This window comes from Rhododendron vialii, chromosome 7a (assembly GCF_030253575.1).
Source record: "Rhododendron vialii isolate Sample 1 chromosome 7a, ASM3025357v1".
Classification (NCBI taxonomy): domain Eukaryota; kingdom Viridiplantae; phylum Streptophyta; class Magnoliopsida; order Ericales; family Ericaceae; genus Rhododendron; species Rhododendron vialii.
This window is the reverse complement of record NC_080563.1, coordinates 35,000,565-35,019,985: the sequence shown is the minus strand read 5'-3', so window position 1 is coordinate 35,019,985 and position 19,421 is coordinate 35,000,565. Positions and strand designations below refer to the sequence as shown.

General features: G+C 37.4%; 2 protein-coding genes across 5 annotated transcripts; both read left to right on the top strand.

The window, feature by feature from the left end:
* Positions 1-2,473: 2,473 nt before the first annotated feature.
* LOC131333922 (cysteine-rich receptor-like protein kinase 44) lies at positions 2,474-6,910 on the top strand. 2 transcript variants are annotated; one of them, XM_058368743.1, is made up of 7 exons: positions 2,474-3,592; positions 4,711-4,843; positions 5,098-5,228; positions 5,316-5,526; positions 5,695-5,932; positions 6,107-6,257; positions 6,379-6,910. In XM_058368743.1, the coding sequence occupies exons 1-7, from the start codon at positions 2,816-2,818 to the stop codon at positions 6,709-6,711; spliced, it is 1,974 nt and encodes a 657-aa protein (XP_058224726.1). In that variant the 5' UTR covers positions 2,474-2,815; the 3' UTR covers positions 6,712-6,910. The 2 variants fall into 2 exon arrangements, with proteins under 2 accessions (XP_058224726.1, XP_058224725.1); XM_058368742.1 differs by having other exon boundaries at positions 2,474-3,623; positions 4,706-4,843.
* Positions 6,911-11,684: 4,774 nt separating this feature from the next.
* Positions 11,685-17,768, top strand: LOC131333924 (cysteine-rich receptor-like protein kinase 10). 3 transcript variants are annotated; one of them, XM_058368745.1, is made up of 7 exons: positions 11,701-12,854; positions 14,420-14,542; positions 15,597-15,745; positions 15,836-16,055; positions 16,154-16,379; positions 16,472-16,619; positions 17,166-17,768. In XM_058368745.1, exons 1-7 carry the CDS (start codon positions 12,056-12,058, stop codon positions 17,478-17,480), a joined length of 1,980 nt encoding a protein of 659 aa, XP_058224728.1. In that variant the 5' UTR covers positions 11,701-12,055; the 3' UTR covers positions 17,481-17,768. The 3 variants fall into 3 exon arrangements, with proteins under 3 accessions (XP_058224731.1, XP_058224728.1, XP_058224730.1); XM_058368747.1 differs by having other exon boundaries at positions 11,711-12,854; positions 15,836-16,046; XM_058368748.1 differs by lacking the exon at positions 16,472-16,619 and having other exon boundaries at positions 11,685-12,854; positions 17,166-17,373.
* Positions 17,769-19,421: the final 1,653 nt, after the last annotated feature.

Here is a 19,421-nt window from a genome sequence, read left to right as displayed (position 1 = left end):
TGGCTTTCGAACGTGCGTATGCTTGTGTGTTTCTGTTTTCGTATGTATGTCTGAGAGTGGATTTGCTTGTCCTGGAAGTTGTGTAGATAGGCATAACACAAATCAGAAATATGAGATTTCAATGTTGGTTCTGCTATCAAATGGTTTGATTAGTTTGATTGTCTATCTACTGATCGGTTGCCCAAACTCGGTTTAATTGCTCATGTGTATTGGTCTATATGGAAGAGTCGAAATGACTTCGTATTTTCTGGTAATTTGCCTTGTGATAAGTGAACTTGTTTTGTCATGCTTTCTCGGTGAATGGTGATTTTCTAGCAGCTGTTTACTCTGAGTTGTCTCCTCCATCCCCCGGTGTACTTGAGGATAGTAATATCCATATATGGCAACGTCATACTGCTGGGTTTTGGAAAAGTTTTGAGCCCTCTGATCTTTTTGTCTTTTGGACATCGTTTAAGGAGAAAATATAAAGTCATTTCTGATTCTTGATAAGATCTTCCACTACGAACTAGAAAAAATTGCAAAGATGCATATTATGCTAAGCTTCCTTGATGACATCAACCATCGGATTGTCCTACACATACATGTACATCATCACCTATTTCTTATGTGATTTTATTGAAGTAACGCTTGACAAAGTTTCTTCCTATGTTTGTTACTTCTACTTGCTAAAAATTGATAGTTCAGCAAAAGAGTTTTGCTTAAAAGTTCACACTTGTAAAATGAGTACATGTAAGTGTGTCTGCTTTTTCGCTTCGAGCGGAAAGATTTTGGTAATGCACTCGAAATCCCCTTTCAAGTTTCAGAGAACTGTACCTGGTATTGAACGAGTTGTTACATATATATCTATCTTGATACAACTTTTTGCTTGTTAGTAGTTGTCTATTGCCATTCAAATTGTTGAGGGAGTTTATTCTACTAAAGGCTTTGTTGATGTGAGATTGAAAGTATTGTTAGATTTTTGGAACTTTAATGAAGGTTTTTTAAAAGGAGCAAAAGTAGAAACTTTAGAGTAGACAAGGCAGCCCAATTTGGAAAGGAGGAAAAAGAAAAAGTAAGTTAAACACCCTTCAGTGGGGTGGGTACTTTTTGTCACAATGCTAGAAAAAAGAGCGTCTCTTGGAATTGTGTTTTACATTTGTAATCTTTTCTTATGGTATTGTTGCCATGGTAAGTTTTTCCGTTCTTTGTTCCATTGAATGACTTCTGGCTTTAGTCTCTCAAACATTTGATGTGAAGTGGGACAAGATGTTGTTTCGGGCCATGTTTCGATCAACATGTGATATAACAATTAGAGGTCAACTATTCGAATCAACCAGCTCAATACCTTAGGATTGCAAGCCCTAGCGATATTTCCTAAAGACAATTTATGAATCACCAGTCGGCATGGATTATCTCCGCATAGCACGAATCGTGTTACTAGTACGAACCATCTCTAATCAAGCACAGATCGTCTCATCGGCACGACGCATCTTACGTAGAATAATTCATCCAACCGGTTATCATAAAACATTTAAAACCATTGTATGAACATAAAACCTAGGAATTCGCACACAAGATTTGATAGAAAAAATTAATATCGTAAATAAATCATTTAAGTTCATATAATCATGATTCGAATAATAAAATCTAAATCAAAACATAGAGTGTTACTCAAAATATATTGATTGTTCCTATGGTTGAGTATTGTGTACAATTCTCCTCCTGTTTGCCAAAAATTGGTTACTTGGAAATTTTCTCTAGGTGCATGTAATGCTGAGGGTGACTTAATTGGTCAAGATGAATTGTATTTGGCCTTGACCACATGAGCAATGCAGGAAATTTCCCACCATGATGGTTTCTCTTTATTGCCTGGACCACTCCTATCTCTGTCAAACTTTGTTTGGTTTTGAAAAGACTTTTAAGTTCTAGATGATTCCCTGTAATGGTAGCTGAGTATGGGACCGTTCCACTTTCTCTTAAAGTTTCTTTTTTTGTCCAAAAACAAGGCTGGTTCTAGATCTCTGAACCTTCCTTTTTTTTAAAAATGTTCGACATGTCGTTTTGGTCTCTAAACCCCATATGCACCTATTGTGTAGTTAATATTGTGCTGTCTCATAAAAAATTACTTATAGGACCGGTCATTCATAATATTTTATTTCGTATCGTAACTTTTATTTTAAAAATTCGTAACTTTTTATCAATATGATTCGTAACTTTTTAGCAATAGATTCATAACATTTTGGAAATCATAATATTTTGGTGTGTTTCAACGAAATTCATAACATATTGGGAATCATAACATTTTGGTGTGTTTCAACGATAGTGCATATGATACACACTCAAATAAGAAAAATGACCGAAAACCTCGATAACTTTTGGAGTTAGAATTCGTTGAAAACCTTTGACAGGTTCAAGTTTAACTAGGGAATAGGCCACAAAAGAAATAAAGAATGAATCCCCAAATTGCTTTTGAAAAAACCTTTGACAGGTTCAACATGTTAAGCAGCTTCGTTAGGCTTTTGCGTGGGTTTCTGTAGTTGTTTCCTTTATGCTCCAAGTTAGCGCGTCTGAAATCGACCCTCTGCTTTTGGTATTCCTTCCTCTGGCTGGCCCATAGCTGACTTTGAAATTTCTCTCCTATTTACGACAGCGTCAAAGAAAAATGACTCAGTTAATAAACCCACTGTAGGTATTCTCTTTAATTCATGAATGCTCTATTTAACCACAAAAATTGGGATAAAAGAACATGGAACTAGATATTCCTCCAGTACTTTTACAACTGGTACTGAAGAAAAGAAAAGCCTTTAGAAAGCGTCGTTCTTGAACTCAATCACTGATGGGCACTTTGAATTTGCTTGTCCTTCTTTCTTGTATACTCGCAACCTTTCCCCTGACAATTGCTCAATTCTGTTCCAATAATAATTTCACCGCAAACAGCACGTACGGCATAAACCGCAACCTAATTCTCTCTTCCCTCCCCTATAATGTCACCACAAACAGCACGTACGGTGGATTTTACACCGCCACTGTCCCACAGCAAGACTCCGAGACTATCTACGCTCTCGCACTCTGCAGGGGTGACCTTACGAACCAAAGTTGTTTTGAATGTGTCAATTCCTCGATCCAGGCTATAATGACAAAATGTTCAAACCAAAAAGATGCGTATGATTTTGGATCAACTTCTCATTGTATTGTCCGGTTCTCTAACAAGTCATTTTTCGCATCCGTGGACTGGCAACAGGCCCAAGTCGTGTATGGGGGAAGCATTAAAGGTGACACAGATGAATTGTATATATATGTGGCGCTGGTTGATTTGGTCGATAAGCTTATAAGCAGGGCGGCTGAAGGTAATTCTTCCCTTAAGTTTGCAACGGATAAGAAGAATTATACCGAGTATAAGAATGTGTACGGACTAATGCAGTGTGTCCCTGGCCTGTCATCTGATGATTGTACCAGTTGTCTAAGGGCGGCGAAGGCAGTTTACACGGACGGTTTTCTTAGGACGAGATTTGTGAATGTTATGACACCAAGCTGTATTTTTCAGTATGATCTGTCCCCTTTTGTGGAATCTTCAGTTGGTGATGCACCGCCGCCCCCGCCCCCTCCACCGCCAGTTACTTTTGCTCCTCCTCCACCACCGCCAGGTATGTTCATGTCTGCACGGTGCATGCATGGAGTCTTACCAATTCTAGCACCAATTTATTACTAGTAACTCAAGGCTATACTTCTGCTAATTTTTGGCCTCTTTTTTAAGGAATCTGGACAAACCACAGTGTCAAATGAACTGCAATAATACCGTGTTGGCAGCACTACATTCCTTTTGACGGGCCCATGCTGAACAGAAGAAAAAAAAATGTAGTGCTGCCAAGACTGCATTACGTGGTTCGTTTTCTTTTTCTTTTCCTTTTCCATAGACCTACTAGCACTACTGCATTACGTGAAGGTTGATATGCACTTATTTCATAAGAATCTCAAGTTGAAAGATAGGGTTTACTTTATTGAGTTGACATAATCTTATCACCCCTGTCACACATGTACGTATGTGTGAGGCGGGTCGGTGTTGTAAGAACACCAACTCTCCCAAAAGCTTAAGCTGTTAGGAAATATGCATGACAATATATCAAACTATTCAACACCTTCCATCACGTGCAACCCCGTCTTGCACATAGAGATGCAAACATCCATACATTGAGCGAAGAGAAATGCAAAGAAGGCTTGCTTTTCGTTGATCTCTTACTGGTGAGCCATCACTAGAACCTGGAACCGAAGGACTTGCCTTTTCGTTGAGAAAGGGGAGAAACATAATTCAAATGGGGAACAAATTGCAAACAAAGAGTCTTGAACTAAAGATCTTCCAGAACCTAAGCTTTGGTAACATGTAAGAGCACCAACTCTCCCATACATTTCTGACACGGATACGGCGAGTTGTGACAAGTTAGGCCTGTTGGTTCTTCATAGCATCATGGCATGCTAGACAAGGTTTTACATGAGGAATAGTGCGTTGTTGGATCAGCTTCCAAACAACTTTAGTTTTCAGGAAAAATAATTATCAAACGAATATGACTGTCGTGCATTCCTGAAAGAGGAACATCTGATATGTGACGGTCATTTTACATTTCATGGATCTAGAAACCTTCACGTCAATATATACTATGTTACAACCTTATGAAACATTTTAAATTCAGCTTATGTAAAGTGCTAAAGAAAGAATTTCTGGATTTTGCAGGAAAGGATGATAATACAACTCGAACAGTCATCATTATTGTTGTTTCGACAATAGGTTCTGTGATAGGATTCATTGTCTGCGTTTGCATCTTTCTAAGAAAGAGGAAGCAAAAGAAGAATCCAAAACAAAAGGTTGAAGGTAAGCTTATAATAATTTATCTTGGCCCGTAGTGCTGTTCGGCCTCCATTTACTACAGTTGAAATCACTTGCTCCTTGAAAATAGAGGTAGATAAAGAAAAACAGGGGAAAATTTTAGTATACTGACAATGTTACAATCCGTATCAGTTGGCTAATCTTATGATGGAGAATCTTTGAAGAAAGTCCCCAAATGTGAAAATCTTCTTGGTAATTTTACTTGTAGCTTACGTTGACGCAACTGTTAACTTGTTCAGTTTTTGAAGCTGAGGATCAAATTGGCATCCTGGGATCTTTGCAATATGACTTTGAAACTATTAGCATTGCAACAAATAACTTCTCCGATGGTAATAAGCTTGGACAAGGTGGATTTGGTGCCGTTTACCAGGTAACTGAATCTCTTGTTAACGAACAAAAATTCCTTTTGGGTCGAAGTGGTTTGGTTTGGTTAACATACATTCCGTTACACTTTTAGGGTAGGCTTTTGAATGGACAAGAAATTGCAGTGAAGAGGCTGGCTAAGGAATCTCAACAAGGAGAAATAGAGTTTAAGAATGAGGTTATGCTAGTGGCCAAGCTTCAACACAGGAATTTGGTTAGGTTGCTTGGTTTCTGCTTGGAAGGAACAGAAAGGCTTCTTATCTATGAGTTTGTGCCCCAGTCAAGCCTTGATCACTTAATATTCAGTAAGACTAACAAAGATATGAGTATATATCTTTGATGCAAATACCATTTCAGCGTTTGACAGTTTAGAGTTAAACTAAAGTCCTTGTAAGCAAAAGATTTCTATGTTTTTACAATTTTAGAAATTTATTTGAGGTTTGATTCAACCATATGTGTGGAAAAACATACAGATTCAAATGGGCGCAAACTATTGGGTTGGGATAGACGTTACAAGATCATAGGAGGCGTTTCTCGGGGACTTCTCTATCTTCATGAAGATTCACGACTAAGAATCATTCATCGTGATCTCAAAGCCAGTAACGTTCTCTTAGATGAAGACATGAATCCCAAAATTTCAGATTTTGGCATGGCAAGATTGTTTGTGGTGGATGAAACTCAAGGGAGTACAAATAGAATCGTGGGGACCTAGTAAGTTTTTGATTCTGCCCCCACGCTATATATATCTATATCCACTTTGTTTCATTGATGTTTACCAAATGGTTTTGGTGCATTTACGGATAAAGCATTTATTCCAAGGAAAGGACTTCATGAAGTTGGAACATATTAAGATTTGTACTGATACCAACCTGTTAACCAATGTAGTGGATATATGGCTCCAGAGTATGCGATGCACGGGCAATTCTCGGTCAAATCAGATGTCTTTAGCTTTGGTGTCTTAGTTCTTGAAATTCTGAGTGGTCAGAAAAACAACTCTACACGTAATGGCGAGAACGTAGAGGACCTTTTAAGCTACGTAAGTATGAAAATTCCATGAAACATTGTATACCATAAAAAGAAAAAATGCATGACATTTACAAGTCATGAAAGAAGGTAGCATTCCATGAAACCTTAAGTCACATGTTGAAAATTTGCAGGCTTGGAAAACTTGGAGGGAAGGAACAGCCTCAAATCTCATAGACCCCACATTGAGGGCTAATTCGGGTTCCATGCGGGAAATGATAAGATGTATTCACATTGGATTATTGTGCGTCCAGGAAAATGTTGCTGATAGACCGACTATGGCTTCAGTTGTTCTCATGCTTAGTAGCTCCACCCTCAGCCTTCCGGTACCGTCAGAGCCAGCATTTTTTCTTCGTAGTGGTAGCACCAATTCAGAGCTACCATTGCTTCAAGAACATAGTTCTGAATTGGCCGTGTCGGGTCATTCAATAAATGAAGTATCGATAACTGAGTTGTATCCTCGTTAAATTCTCAAGATGTGATTTCAGCTATAATCAAATTTGTTTGAACCAGGATGTGAATTTCAGCAATAAGCATATCTGTTAATTTCTATAAAGCAATGCTATTTGAGTAAATTGACGATTGTAATATAGGTCTCCTGTTTGCTAGAATTGCTTTGCCTTGGTGATCCTTCTGGGTAATCATAGAAGAATGATGTTTCCACTCGTCCACTGTCATGAGTCTCATGTTATTTTGTTACTAATTGAATCCTATTTTCCTCATCTCCTAAAATCCCTCATCAGAAGTGTTAACACTCAAATTTTCATGATTCTTTTACGAGCCTACCTTCATTATCAAGAATTCCCCTGTTCGACGAAAGATCTGTTACTATACGCAATACTCACTGGTGCCTTAGTTCTAGAGATCATCGGTGGCAATAAGAATAGTCGTTCTAACTTTTGATAAATCAATCAGACTCTCTGATGTAGGGCAGAACTATGAAACAAACGTGCAACAAGGACAATCACAAACGTGATAGAAACTCTCTCCAGACTCTGTCATTCAATAATTAATCAAAAACTGCCGAGCCTTGAGGCTTACAATTCCTTAAATACGAAGCAAACCCTAACCCTACTAGAAAAAGGAAAAAAATACCAATTTCGGAAAAGTTTCGAAATTAATACATATTCTGAAAATATAAGAAAAAACAAGATTTCTCCAACAAGAACGGACTTTATTGGACTTTCCTACCAAAAGTTATAAGCAAAAAGATTATTTCCTAAAACGGCGAATTTGGCCTTTCGGAACCCTAAACGGCCGAAAACGGCTAAAAAACACACGGCACTGTGTCCTGACTGTAGGGCCGTTTCGGTTCGAACCTAGGTAGGCCTGACTCTTAATTCTACCGTCGCGCCACCACTTATTTACGATTATGCCACTCGATGCTCTAGGTAGGCCTGACTCTTAATTCTACCGTCGTGCCGCCACTTATTTACGATTATGCCACTCGATGCTCTAGGTAGGCCTGACTCTTAATTCTACCGTCGCGCCGCCACTTATTTACGATTATGCCAATTGATGCTTTAAATGGTATTCCTCCTCTATGCGCACCGCATCACTCTCCAATCATGTGTAACCTTTCTAACAATAAAAAGATGTATTACTGATCGAATTTTGCTTGTAAAGATTTTTCAAACGTACTTCACTTATTTGATTGAGGGAGAGAATTAGTGAGGAAGCAGAGATATTCTAAAGAAATACTTTATGTGGGTGCATACTGGGTGTTTGCGAAAATTATGTTGACAGATTTTTAGATTCTAGCTTCAAAAAATCAGTTTAAAATGTTTGTCAAATCAGTTTAAAATGTTTAAAAATATATAACATAATAATATACATCGAGAGATATAAACCGTTAAAAATGCACGCAAAACAGTAGTGGATAATTAAATAGGTACGGAGGGAGTAATGTTTATAATTAGCTTCAGGGTTCTACTACTAGAGATTGTTAGTGGCACTAAGAACAGCAGCTATTACTTACCCAAAAAAAAAAAAAAAAAAAAACAGCAGCTATTATCAAGAAAACTCCATGACTTTGATTGGGTATGTAAGCAAAAATTTATGTATTCTTGTTGTCCGGGAACGTTGGACCCACGATGAATTTCATTTTAACCATCTAGTCGTTGTAGGCCCAAGCCATCAGCAGCGACACAATTACAACACACTTTCTTGAAAAAGGAACGTCAAATATGTTTTGGGTGGAAAAAAAAGGAACCAAAATAGAAGGCCATCTGTTTTTTTTTTTCTCTTTCCAAGACGATTAGTGAAATCATGTAGCTACCATATTGGATCAATCTGATTTTATTCCTATAATAAAAACAAATCTGATCCTCAAGATAGATCCTGTTGGGACTCACGGACCAGGAGAGAATGATCCAATACGGAATGTAGAGAACCCTAATCCCTGTGAAACAAGGCTATTAGAGCATTCACAGTGGAATAATCAAAACTGGATAATGATCAAAAGTTATCACATCATCTTTTTGTTAATAAGGTTAGCAATGTAAAGATCCATAGTGGTACAATCAAAATTGAATAACCAAAACTTCTCACATCACCTTTTCAACTTATAAAAATTTAGAAATTGTGACATAGAAAACAATTTTTTAAAAATAGTTTTCAAACTAATAAAAACAAGTTATTAGAAAAAGAAAATTAGTTTTTTTAAACTTTGATTAAAAAAAATTTCGGGAAAAAGTTAAAAAAACATTTTTTGAATAAAAGAAAGTTCTTTTTTTCTTCAAAAGAACAGTTTTTGGAAAAAAAAATTTAATAAAAAACTGTTTTTGCAAAAAAATAAAAACCGTTCTTCAAAGTTAGAAACATGTTAAAAATGGAAGACAGAGAATGTTTTTGTGTAATGATAATGTACTTGATTGAGGAAATGTGAGGACAACTAAATTTGATTATTGACAAAAGATTGCTAGTTTTGATTATCCTATGACTAAAATTTGATGAGTTGCTAAGAGGTTGCTAAATTTAGTTATTCTAATGTAAGCTCTTTTTTTAGCAAATGTTGCTAATCTTAGCAACCTTTTGGTTTTAATTATACCACTATGGATGCTCTTACCTCTTGTTTGGAGGATGCCTTCTTCCCACGCAGGGGCGGACCCACCCCACGTGCCCCCAGGGGCTTGCCAAAAATTTTAAAAAAAATATTATACACAAGTAGGTTAAATATAATATATCTCTAGAAGTTGTTATAAAACTCCACATTAGCAGAGTGGTAAGCATGCAAGATAAAAGAGGCACAGCATCTGGGGTTCAACTCCACCCACCCAAATCTTTTTTCATGTTGATCCTCATACTATTTAATTGCTCTCTCTCTCTCTCTCTCTCTCTCTCTCTCTCTCTCTCTCTCTCTATATATATATATATATATATATATATATATATAGGCTTAAATTCTCACAAGATTTGTAAAGTTTTCCACTAATTGAAAAAGTACGTGATACATGTGGACATTAAATTTTTACTTGACTTATTTGAACCCATATTTTTTAAAAAAGACTAATAAGGTACGACTATGTACTTACGTATATGCAAATAAAAAATTAATATTTTTGTACAAATACTGTAAAAATTGCAATTTAAAAACTGGTCGGTTCGGATCAAGAATTGTAAACAAAAGTTAGATATAAATACAAAAAAGTCTCATATCCCTTGTTTTTTCTTTATTTTTTTCATTTTTGTTCTAACTCTTTCATTTATTTCTTCATTTTCGTTCTACCCCTTTTTCTTATTTTTTTTTTATTTTCGTTCTACCTCTTTTCTTTATTATGAATATTGTGAAAAATCGATTGCGAAATAGAATGCGTGATCAATATTTAATGGTTAAACGATAATTTAGTGGTATACATACAGAAAAATATTTTTTAATATTGTGGATAATAAGTGCCCCCAGTATATAGAATTCCTGGGTCTGCCACTGTTTCCATGGATATAAGATGTTCCCTTGTTGAAAGGCACCATTTTAATGCTTTTTTCTTTCTTCATTTTTCATTTTGCGTTTTCATTTAGGCGTGGGACTTATGGAGAGAAGGCAATGCCTTGGACATAGTTGATCCATTTCTGAGAGATCAAGAGTCATTTCCAGCTCCTCAAGTGCTGCGATGGTTTTATTACTAGAGATCTCTGTGAAGTCCCAATGTATTTGTGTAGTTTAGAAGAATCAAACTTCCTTTTTACGTAGTTGTAGTGGATCCATATTTCTTAATCTCATTAAACCGCCACGGAAAAGTCGACGCTTGAATATACAACAATTCTCCTCCTGTTTGTCAAAAATGGTTACTTGGAAATTTTCTCTAGGTGCATGTAATGCTGAGGGTGACTTAATCGGTCAAGATGAATTGTATTTGGTTAGATAGTGCAATAAAGCCACTCCTCTCTGTGTCAATTTTTTTTTTGGTTTTGATCAAATTTTTTTTAAGTACTTCTTGATGATTCCCCTGTAATTGCAGCTGAGTAACGAAATTTGCACATAAGACGCGTTAAAAGAACCAATAAGGGATTGGAGTTAGAAATCGGACTCACCAATCATGTGTAATCTTTCTAACAATAATTCTATTACACGTTAGGGGATTTTTGAACGTATAGTAAGAGTTGTGCCTTCACATCTTTTTCTTCGCTTTAAATAAGTTGGAAGAGAGAAAAAGTTATTTGTGATTCTTGAGAAGATATTCCAAAAGGCTATAATCAGGAAAAACTGATCGAAACTGGTTGTCATGGTTTTTATTACTAGACATCTCTGTGATGTCCCAATGTATTTGCAGTTTAGAAGAATAATTGAACTTCCTCTCTACGTACATGGATTCATTTTCTTAAATCTCACTAAATCGCCATGGAAGAGTCGACGCTCGGATATACAAAAGTTCTTCCTTGATCCTACCATTGATAATTGTGTTCGATTCTCCGGTTTGTCAAAAATGATTACTTCAAAATTTATTGTTGATTTCTCTTTAATGTCTAAATCCTTCCCTGTCAAAACTTATTGGGGACCGTGTTGAGAGAGAGAAAGACTGAGGGGTGGTTATGGAAAACCCAAGCAAACAAAGTCATGTTTGGCTTTGGAAAAGCTTGTTAAATTCTTGATGATTCCGCTGTAATGGCAGCCGAGGAACGAAATTTCCACATAGGACGCGTTAAATGAACCAGTTAAGTAAATGAGACAAAATCTTGGAAACTTTTGGAGTTAAAAATCGTTGTTTTCTATCCTTTCTTTCTTTCTTTTTTCTTTTTGCTATTTATTTTTGTTTTCGTTTGACTTGGGAAGTCGTAGTCTGCTTAGGGGATTATGTTACAATATTGAAAACCTTTGACAGAAAGAATAAATCACCAAATGCTTTTGAACAACCACCCGGTCTGAGTTCCACATAAGAAGTTTGCATACAAATTTGTTCATTATACAATTAAAACTAGCAGACATAATTGTCATTCAAGATTCAAGACTAACAGGTTGGTCTACTGGTCAAGGCACTCTCGTTTAGGCGTGATGCTTAATTGGGTTCAAATTCCAACTCCACGAATCGTATCCTTCCCTTTCCTTATAATTCCCTCCGATAGATTAGGAAAAAGAAAATATCATAATTGTCAATCCGTAGCTAAGCTTTGATGAGATTCTCTACGCCTAGTGAGAACATGTTATGCACCATAGAAGCTTCCTTAGGCTTTCGGGTGGGTGGGTTTCTGGGGTTGTTTCCTTCCTCAAGTTATACTCATCGACCCTCTCTCTGCTTTTGGTATTCCTAGAATCCTACCTTTGGCAACTTTTAAATTCGTCCAGTACTCGGATTCCCTTTAATTCATGAATATAATATGGGTTCATGGAGAGACCTTCTATTCCTCCATCTCATTCTCGTAAACATTGTTAGTCTCACCGTTTCCCAGCCTGATTTCCTAAACTACACTTATATATCTGAATCTGGCAATTACTCACCTGATAGTAAATACCAGACGAACCTCAACACCCTCCTCTCTAACCTTTCCTCCAGTACCGATAGATATGGGTTTTACAATTCCTCATTTGGCGAAAATCCGGACAAAGTTTATGCAATTGTGCTTTGCAGAGGAGACGTTGAGCTCGATACCTGTCGTAGTTGTATCAACAATTCCATTATTAAGCTACCACAACTGCTTCCTAATAACAAGGGGGCGATCGGATGGTATGACTATTGTATGCTGCATTACTCGAACAAGTCCATAAATGGCATTGTTGCAACTGATCCGCGTTATTTAATGGTGAACGGCAGAGATGCGTTGAGCATGAATGATTTCAAGCAGGCAGTGCGGAGCTTGTTCAACAATCTCCGCAGCCAGGCAGCGTCGGGTGGGGCCCGCCGCAAGTTCGCGACGGGGAACACATCTGGTCCGGCTTTTCAGCCTGTATATGGACTAATACAGTGCACACCTGATTTGTCCGAAACGGATTGCAATAATTGTCTCCAAGGGGCTACTGTAAATATTCCGCAGTACTTTGGTGAAAAGATTGGAGGGAGAATTTTGACACCTAGTTGTAATCTTCGGTACGAGAACTATAGTTTCATTACGGAGATTCCAGCTGCTGCACCACCAGCCATTACGAACATTCCAGCTGCTGCACCACCAGCCACACCAGGTATAGCATATCTTTCGTAACATTTATCCTTTGAGTATTTCTTTCCTTAGTTTCACAAATCATAGACTTATGGGTTATGTTAGGTTAGACTAAATGACTAATCAAGCAACTTACCTATAGATTTAAAAACAGGCTGCTACGTATCGGTTTTTCAAACCTCCTGTACCCCTACAGATCTTCATAGATTAGTCAGTTTCTAAGTCGCTGGTTTCCTAAACTGCTCAACTTGATCTGATATGTTCATTTGTTTCCTCTCATTGAGACGATTTCACTGCTGTTTTTCCTGTTGAGATTCGATGTTCAGTAAGCTCTTAGGGGCTGGTCGAAGGCGGCGCGTATATGAGAGTAGTCAAGCTGTGTTTTTCATGCTCTGTCTGGAGCGCGTTGGTTTTTTTGAACAGCACGTGGATTCAATTGAACAGAAAGAAAAAGGAGTAATTTCATGATGCCCCTTGACATAGTTGAACACGAATCTGGATTCCTTACTAACTTGTGATCTAGATTCGTGTTCAACCATATTCCAGAGACACTGAATGTATTCTCAAGGAAAAGGCTTTCTGACGAAGATTCCTTTTCTTTTGGACAAGTGATCAACATAAAGAGTTTTTTTTTTTCCCCCTAAATTGTGCACATCTTTTCTACATAATTCCTGAACTACCAATTTGCTGATTTCAAATCCCCTCAACAGTAGGGATAGTTTAGGGATAAAAGCAAAAAAAACTCCAACATCAATTACCATATTTGACCAGTCCCAGTCAGCTTTGACCTGCTGAGTCGAAGGAATCTCAATAACAGAAGGCACCACCAAATCTTACACGTTTTATAAAATGGACGATTATAACACACATATACAATGAAAAAAAAACGTGGGAATTGCAGAGAAAACCAATTACATTTAGGGGTGATAAACGAGCCAAATGAGCCGAGCAGGTAGTTGATTAAGCTTGGTTAGCAACTTAACGAGTTTCAAAAATTTGTTCGAGCTTAGCTTGTTTATGCGACGAGCCGATCTCAAGTAGCTTGAATTGTAATCAAGCCAACCACTACTCTTGTTGTGGTCATAATCCATAAAGCCAAAAATGTAAAAAACAAAAAGCAAAAAAAAAAAAAAGAGGCTCCCAAACACTTCCCTAGGCGGATGGTTTGTAAAATGGGATTGCCAACCAAAGGGAAGGATGACCTATGGAGCCAACACCGATCATGGTTTCACATAATACCATTTGACCATCCAGATAACTTTTTAAATTCTAAGCATGCCCTGCCGTGTCTGAATCATGTCCAAGGTGTGTCCGGCTAAAAAACGAAGGGGAAACTACAAGTAAAAACCGGGGCTTAACCCTAGTGAAAAATTAAACCCAACATTTCTTAATTGTCTCAGGATAAATGCAAAGCTTTCCAACTTGATAGGAATCTGTAGTTGAATGATGGGGTTTAATTTATCAAGTTGGAAGATTCTTATCATCCATGTCACACATGTATATATGTTTGAGGCATGCCGGTGTCCAATAACATGGCTGACATGACCATAACAATTATGTGCTTTACATTTTTTTTGTCCATTGCAGACAATAAGAGTAGCACGTTGCGGCCAACTATTGTTATGGTTGTTGTTCCAGTGAGCATCTCTTTGGTACTCACAGCCCTCACCTGTGTGTTGCTCCGATTAAGGAAGAGAAAGGATGTCAGAAGTAAGTTGACTTATGCTTTATGTACTGTTATTATTGTCGCTGTTTGCTTACTGGCTTTATATAAAACACTAGTTTTCGTGTAGACGGTTTAGCATTTCGACTCCATCCAAAACATCCAACGGCTCAAAAAACTAATTACTCCTAACTAACAACTGCATCAAATCTCGTCAATTCATCAAACAAGCTCCATTCAGTAACTGGATTAAGCAATTACCAACCAAATCAACAAAGAATGAAAGCAAGGGACACAGAAATACTTGGAGAACCGGCTAATGGAAAAACCATAGTAGAGAGAATCAAATAGCAAGACCCATGTGTAGTTACAGAAGATCTTCCAAAATATTAGGCATGCAGATATGGCAGGGGTACCAAGCAATCATAATCTATTTTTAAGACTCCTTATGCACATGAATATTATGTCCACATAACAACTTAAGCTAAATCTTACACTACTGATAGATGGTCCACAAAGTACTTGTTTCGAGCTAATTGAGGTTGAGATATGTTGATCTAGGCATTCTAACCATGCTGTTAACGTGAGAGAGAGAAAGGGAAAGGTAAAAGGACAGAGAGAACACAAGACGATTCATTTTTTTACTTGCGAATTTCAACCATAAGTTTGTAAATGATATCATTTGACCCATGCAACAACTTTTTCAGATTCTAATACATGGTTTGTCGTGTTCCATGCCATGTTTAAGCAAGACAAGTGTCCCAGATGTTCTATCCAAAAAAAATTGTCAAGCCACATCTCGTGTCCTGTATGTATTCCGGATTGTCCAAGATGCGTCGGTGCCCTATGCGTGTCCGACACGGATACGGTGATAAGCTGTGTCAATGTGTTCATGTTCAGTGCGTATTTAGGTGTGTCCAACACAAGACCGTTGAGTTTACGTTGATCCAATTGACAATGTTGAACCACTGGGCTACCCTGATGGGTTCTGTCAGGCTTTCTTGATTGGTTGTTCATCTTCCCATTTGCTAATATTAACTGAATACCTAACTTGATAGGCTTTTTAAAAAATTGTGTTAGCCTAATATTCACAGTTGACAGGAAAAGGAAGGACTACATTGCAGCTCTTTGATGAAAGAGGAGCGGATGCAGATTTACCATTGTTTGATTTGATCACCATAGTAACAGCGACGGACAATTTTTCTCTTGCAAACAAGCTAGGTCAAGGAGGCTTTGGCCCAGTGTACAAGGTAGGGTCTTCTTCCCCATGGAGATAAATCTCTGCCTTTGTTACTATGTGTAGTTGACAATGAAATAAGCTAATCCTTACCTTGGTTCAGGGTCGGCTACTGGATGGACAGGAAATAGCTGTCAAGAGGCTAGCAAAAAACTCAGGACAAGGTGTAGAGGAATTCAAGAATGAAGTTAGCCTGATTGCCAAACTCCAGCACAGGAATCTTGTGAGGCTGTTGGGATGTTGTATTCAAGAAGAAGAGAAAATCTTAATCTATGAATATTTGCCAAATAAAAGCTTGGACTCTTTCATATTCGGTAGGCCAGGTTCTTTTCTACTACTTCAATCAAGTACATTTACATAACTAATCCTTCATTAACCTATATACGTTGCATAATTCTATGCTGTTTTAATAAATTTAAAGGATTGCTCCTAGACTGGAGAAAGCGCTTTGATATAGTTTTGGGGATTGCTCGAGGGATGTTATACCTTCATCAAGACTCAAGATTGAGAGTAATCCACAGGGATTTGAAAGCAAGCAATGTTTTACTTGATGCTGAAATGAATCCAAAAATATCAGATTTTGGTATGGCTAGAATATGTGGAGGGGACCAAATTGAAGCAAACACAAATAGAGTAGTTGGAACATTGTAAGTATCCCTTGTACTAATCGGAGAGAAAAATCCATGTGAATTTTGTTTTTGTTGTCAGCTGAATGATGTCTAGTTTCGTTTTATTTCAGTGGTTATATGTCTCCAGAGTATGCAATGCAGGGCCAATTTTCCATAAAATCTGATGTTTTTAGCTTTGGGGTTCTGCTACTAGAGATCGTTAGTGGCACAAAGAACAGCAGCTATTATCAAGACAACTGCATGACTTTGATTGGGCATGTAAGCAAATAGTTTATGTATTCTTGCTAGCTGTCCAGGAATGTTGGACCCACGATGAATTTCATTTTAACCATCTAGTCATTTTTAGGCCCTGGAGTGTAGATCGTCAGTGTGAAAAATTCAATTTTATCTGGCCATCAGTAGCGACACGATTACAACACACCTTCTTTAAAAAGGAACATCAATATGTTTTGGGTGGGAAAACAAGGAATGATAATAGAAGGCCATCTGTTATTTTTTCCAAGACGATTAGTGAAATCATGTAGCTACCATATTGGGTCAATCTGATTTTATTCCTAGATGATCTGCACACTAATAAAAACAAATCTGATCCTCAAGATAAATCCTAAAGGCCAAGTGGGACTCACAGACCCGGGGAGAATGATCCAATACTGAACCACAGAGAAGCCTAATCCTTGTGAAACAAGGCTATTACCTGTTGTTTGGATGATGGCTTCTATCCACTGATATAAGATGTTCCCTTGTTGAAAGGCACCATTTTAATGCTTTTTTCTTTCTTCTTTTTTCATGTTATGTTTCATTAAGGCGTGGGACTTATGGAGAGAAGGCAAAGCCTTGGACATAGTTGATCCATTTCTGAGAGATCACGAGTCATTTTTAGCTCCTCAAGTGCTGCGATGCATTCACATTGGTCTCTTGTGCGTGCAAGAATTTGCTACTGATCGGCCAACCATGTCAAAAGTGGCTTTCATGCTATGCAATGAAACCACCTTGCTTTCCCCTACGCAACCTGCATTCATAATGAACGGTGTTAGAAGGCATCCAGACTCATCATCAACTAGTGCAGGAGCTGCTTCTTCTGTCAATGATGTTACGCTTAGTGCCATCGATGGTCGTTGAAGGCTCCAGCTAAAGGAGTCTCAGAAAAATAAAGACAGGTCTACTAGTAAGATTTTTGAACATGGTAAGATTTGTGCCTTCACATCTTTTTCTTCCCTTTAATAAGTTGGAGGAGAAAACGGTAATGGTTATTTTTGATTCTTGAGAAGATATTCCAAAAGGCTGTGGATACCATGACTATAATCAGGAAAATTGAAACTGGTTGTCATGGTTTTATTACTAGAGATCTCTGTGAAGTCCCAATGTATTTGTAGTTTAGAAGAATCGAACTTCCTTTTTACGTAGTTATTAGTGGATCCATATTTTCTTAATCTCATTAAACCGCCACGGAAAAGTCGACGCTTGCAATGGCGGATCCAGAAATTTTCTATAGAGGGGTCACCTCTTTAGGACCGGACTTATATGTTTAAAAGATATAGGCGAACTTACATCAATTTCTACTTTTTAATTTGAAAATGAGTATATATGTAAAAAATGTATACGGTTAAAGAAAATAAATATTTTATTTGAAATTTTACATGGAACTTATAGTTATAGTAATTGATTTGCGTGACAAATGACATTATTGTAAATGACTTTGTGGTACAACTGCTACACAATTTAGTTTACGTGTGGGTTTGAGTCTCAAGCACACTCAAAAATTCATGGGAGTTGTTCGTCAAAAATAAAAATAAAAAATTCATGGGAGGTTTGTTTTTTAACCATTGACACACAAAAAAAACGGAAGATGTTGGCGCAAGGATTCAAACTCGCGTCTCACTTGAGGAGGCACAATGTCTTACCGCTTGACCATCGTGTTTAGTAAATGTTAGGATTTGTATAGTATATATATAGTATACTTACTTAGACTTGGGGGCTAGTAGAGTTTTCCATTGTGTATAAGGCTCGTGGACAAGATGGAATATTTACTCCTAGAACATACGGTAAGCTCACTCGTATTGCTAAAATGATCACAGATGGTGTGCACATAAACTATGGTACAATTCGGCATAAATCGTACGGACTTGTGGAGATTGAATATATACTCCCACAACATAGAAAGTAAATTATCTCCAATAGCTAAGACGATCTCATGCGATTGCACAAATCCTATATTACCAGGCAATGGAAAAAAGTCGCTGTAGCCATGACTTTAAGGCTATGGGAGCAAGGAAAATTGGTTCATGCATGATTGAAGGCTAGTAGAGTTTTCCCACCAATTTCTTTTGGTATTATTGCAGCAGCAAAAAAAAGACCTGGTATCTAAATGAGAAAAAATATGGAATTGAAAGTGTCCCTCTTATCTGTGTCCCAAAGCCAAGTGGATTTTTTCACTTGTGTATGTATATAAATATATACCTTTATGATTGTTAAAATAAATAAATAAAAAGTTGTACTTGCATATTGACAATTTGCATCACTAAATTATTTCACAAATGTAATCTCAAATAATGCCCACTAATCTCCCTAGAACTATGTTCAAAGTGCCCGTTTCTCAACTACAACCCAATATCCAAATTGATCTGTTCTAGACTTGCATAGGTGGGAGAGAGGGAGGGAACATCAAGGTCCATCACCAAAGCCAACTTACACAACAGTGGAGTGGTCACAATGTCATTCAGCAAGGTGGAGTGGTTGTTAAGTCACAAGCAAGAATATAAAGAGTATTTTCACTTTCAGTTGGCATCTGATTTAATCTTAGGTGCGTTATCAAAATCTTTACAAAAAAGGTTTATTGGTGATACTGCATCAAAGATGTTACTTCTTGGATCTTGTGGACAAATTACAAAGATGCGGAAGTGATGCAGATTGTCCGTCCTTGTGTTCACAGGGGTAAACTTGGTTGAAAAGTTCTAAAGGTTGTGAAGGTGCAATTTATTGTATCAATTTTCGTGAGTATTCTAGGTCTCCAGGATTATTACGCAGAACCCACTGCCCGGGTTCGAAAGATTGTAACAATTT

What these genes read in the sequence shown, in the direction of transcription:
- LOC131333922 (XM_058368742.1), top strand. Translation starts at nt 2,816, where the DNA reads ATGGGCACTTTGAATTTGCTTGTCCTTCTTTCTTGTATACTCGCAACC. An exon ending in TCCAAAACAAAAGGTTGAAG is followed by an intron (nt 4,844 to 5,097) that starts GTAAGCTTATAA and finishes TAACTTGTTCAG; the next exon opens with TTTTTGAAGCTGAGGATCAA. An exon ending in GATTTGGTGCCGTTTACCAG is followed by an intron (nt 5,229 to 5,315) that starts GTAACTGAATCT and finishes TTACACTTTTAG; the next exon opens with GGTAGGCTTTTGAATGGACA.
- LOC131333924 (XM_058368745.1), top strand. Translation starts at nt 12,056, where the DNA reads ATGGGTTCATGGAGAGACCTTCTATTCCTCCATCTCATTCTCGTAAAC. An exon ending in TGCACCACCAGCCACACCAG is followed by an intron (nt 12,855 to 14,419) that starts GTATAGCATATC and finishes TGTCCATTGCAG; the next exon opens with ACAATAAGAGTAGCACGTTG. An exon ending in GCATGACTTTGATTGGGCAT is followed by an intron (nt 16,620 to 17,165) that starts GTAAGCAAATAG and finishes TGTTTCATTAAG; the next exon opens with GCGTGGGACTTATGGAGAGA.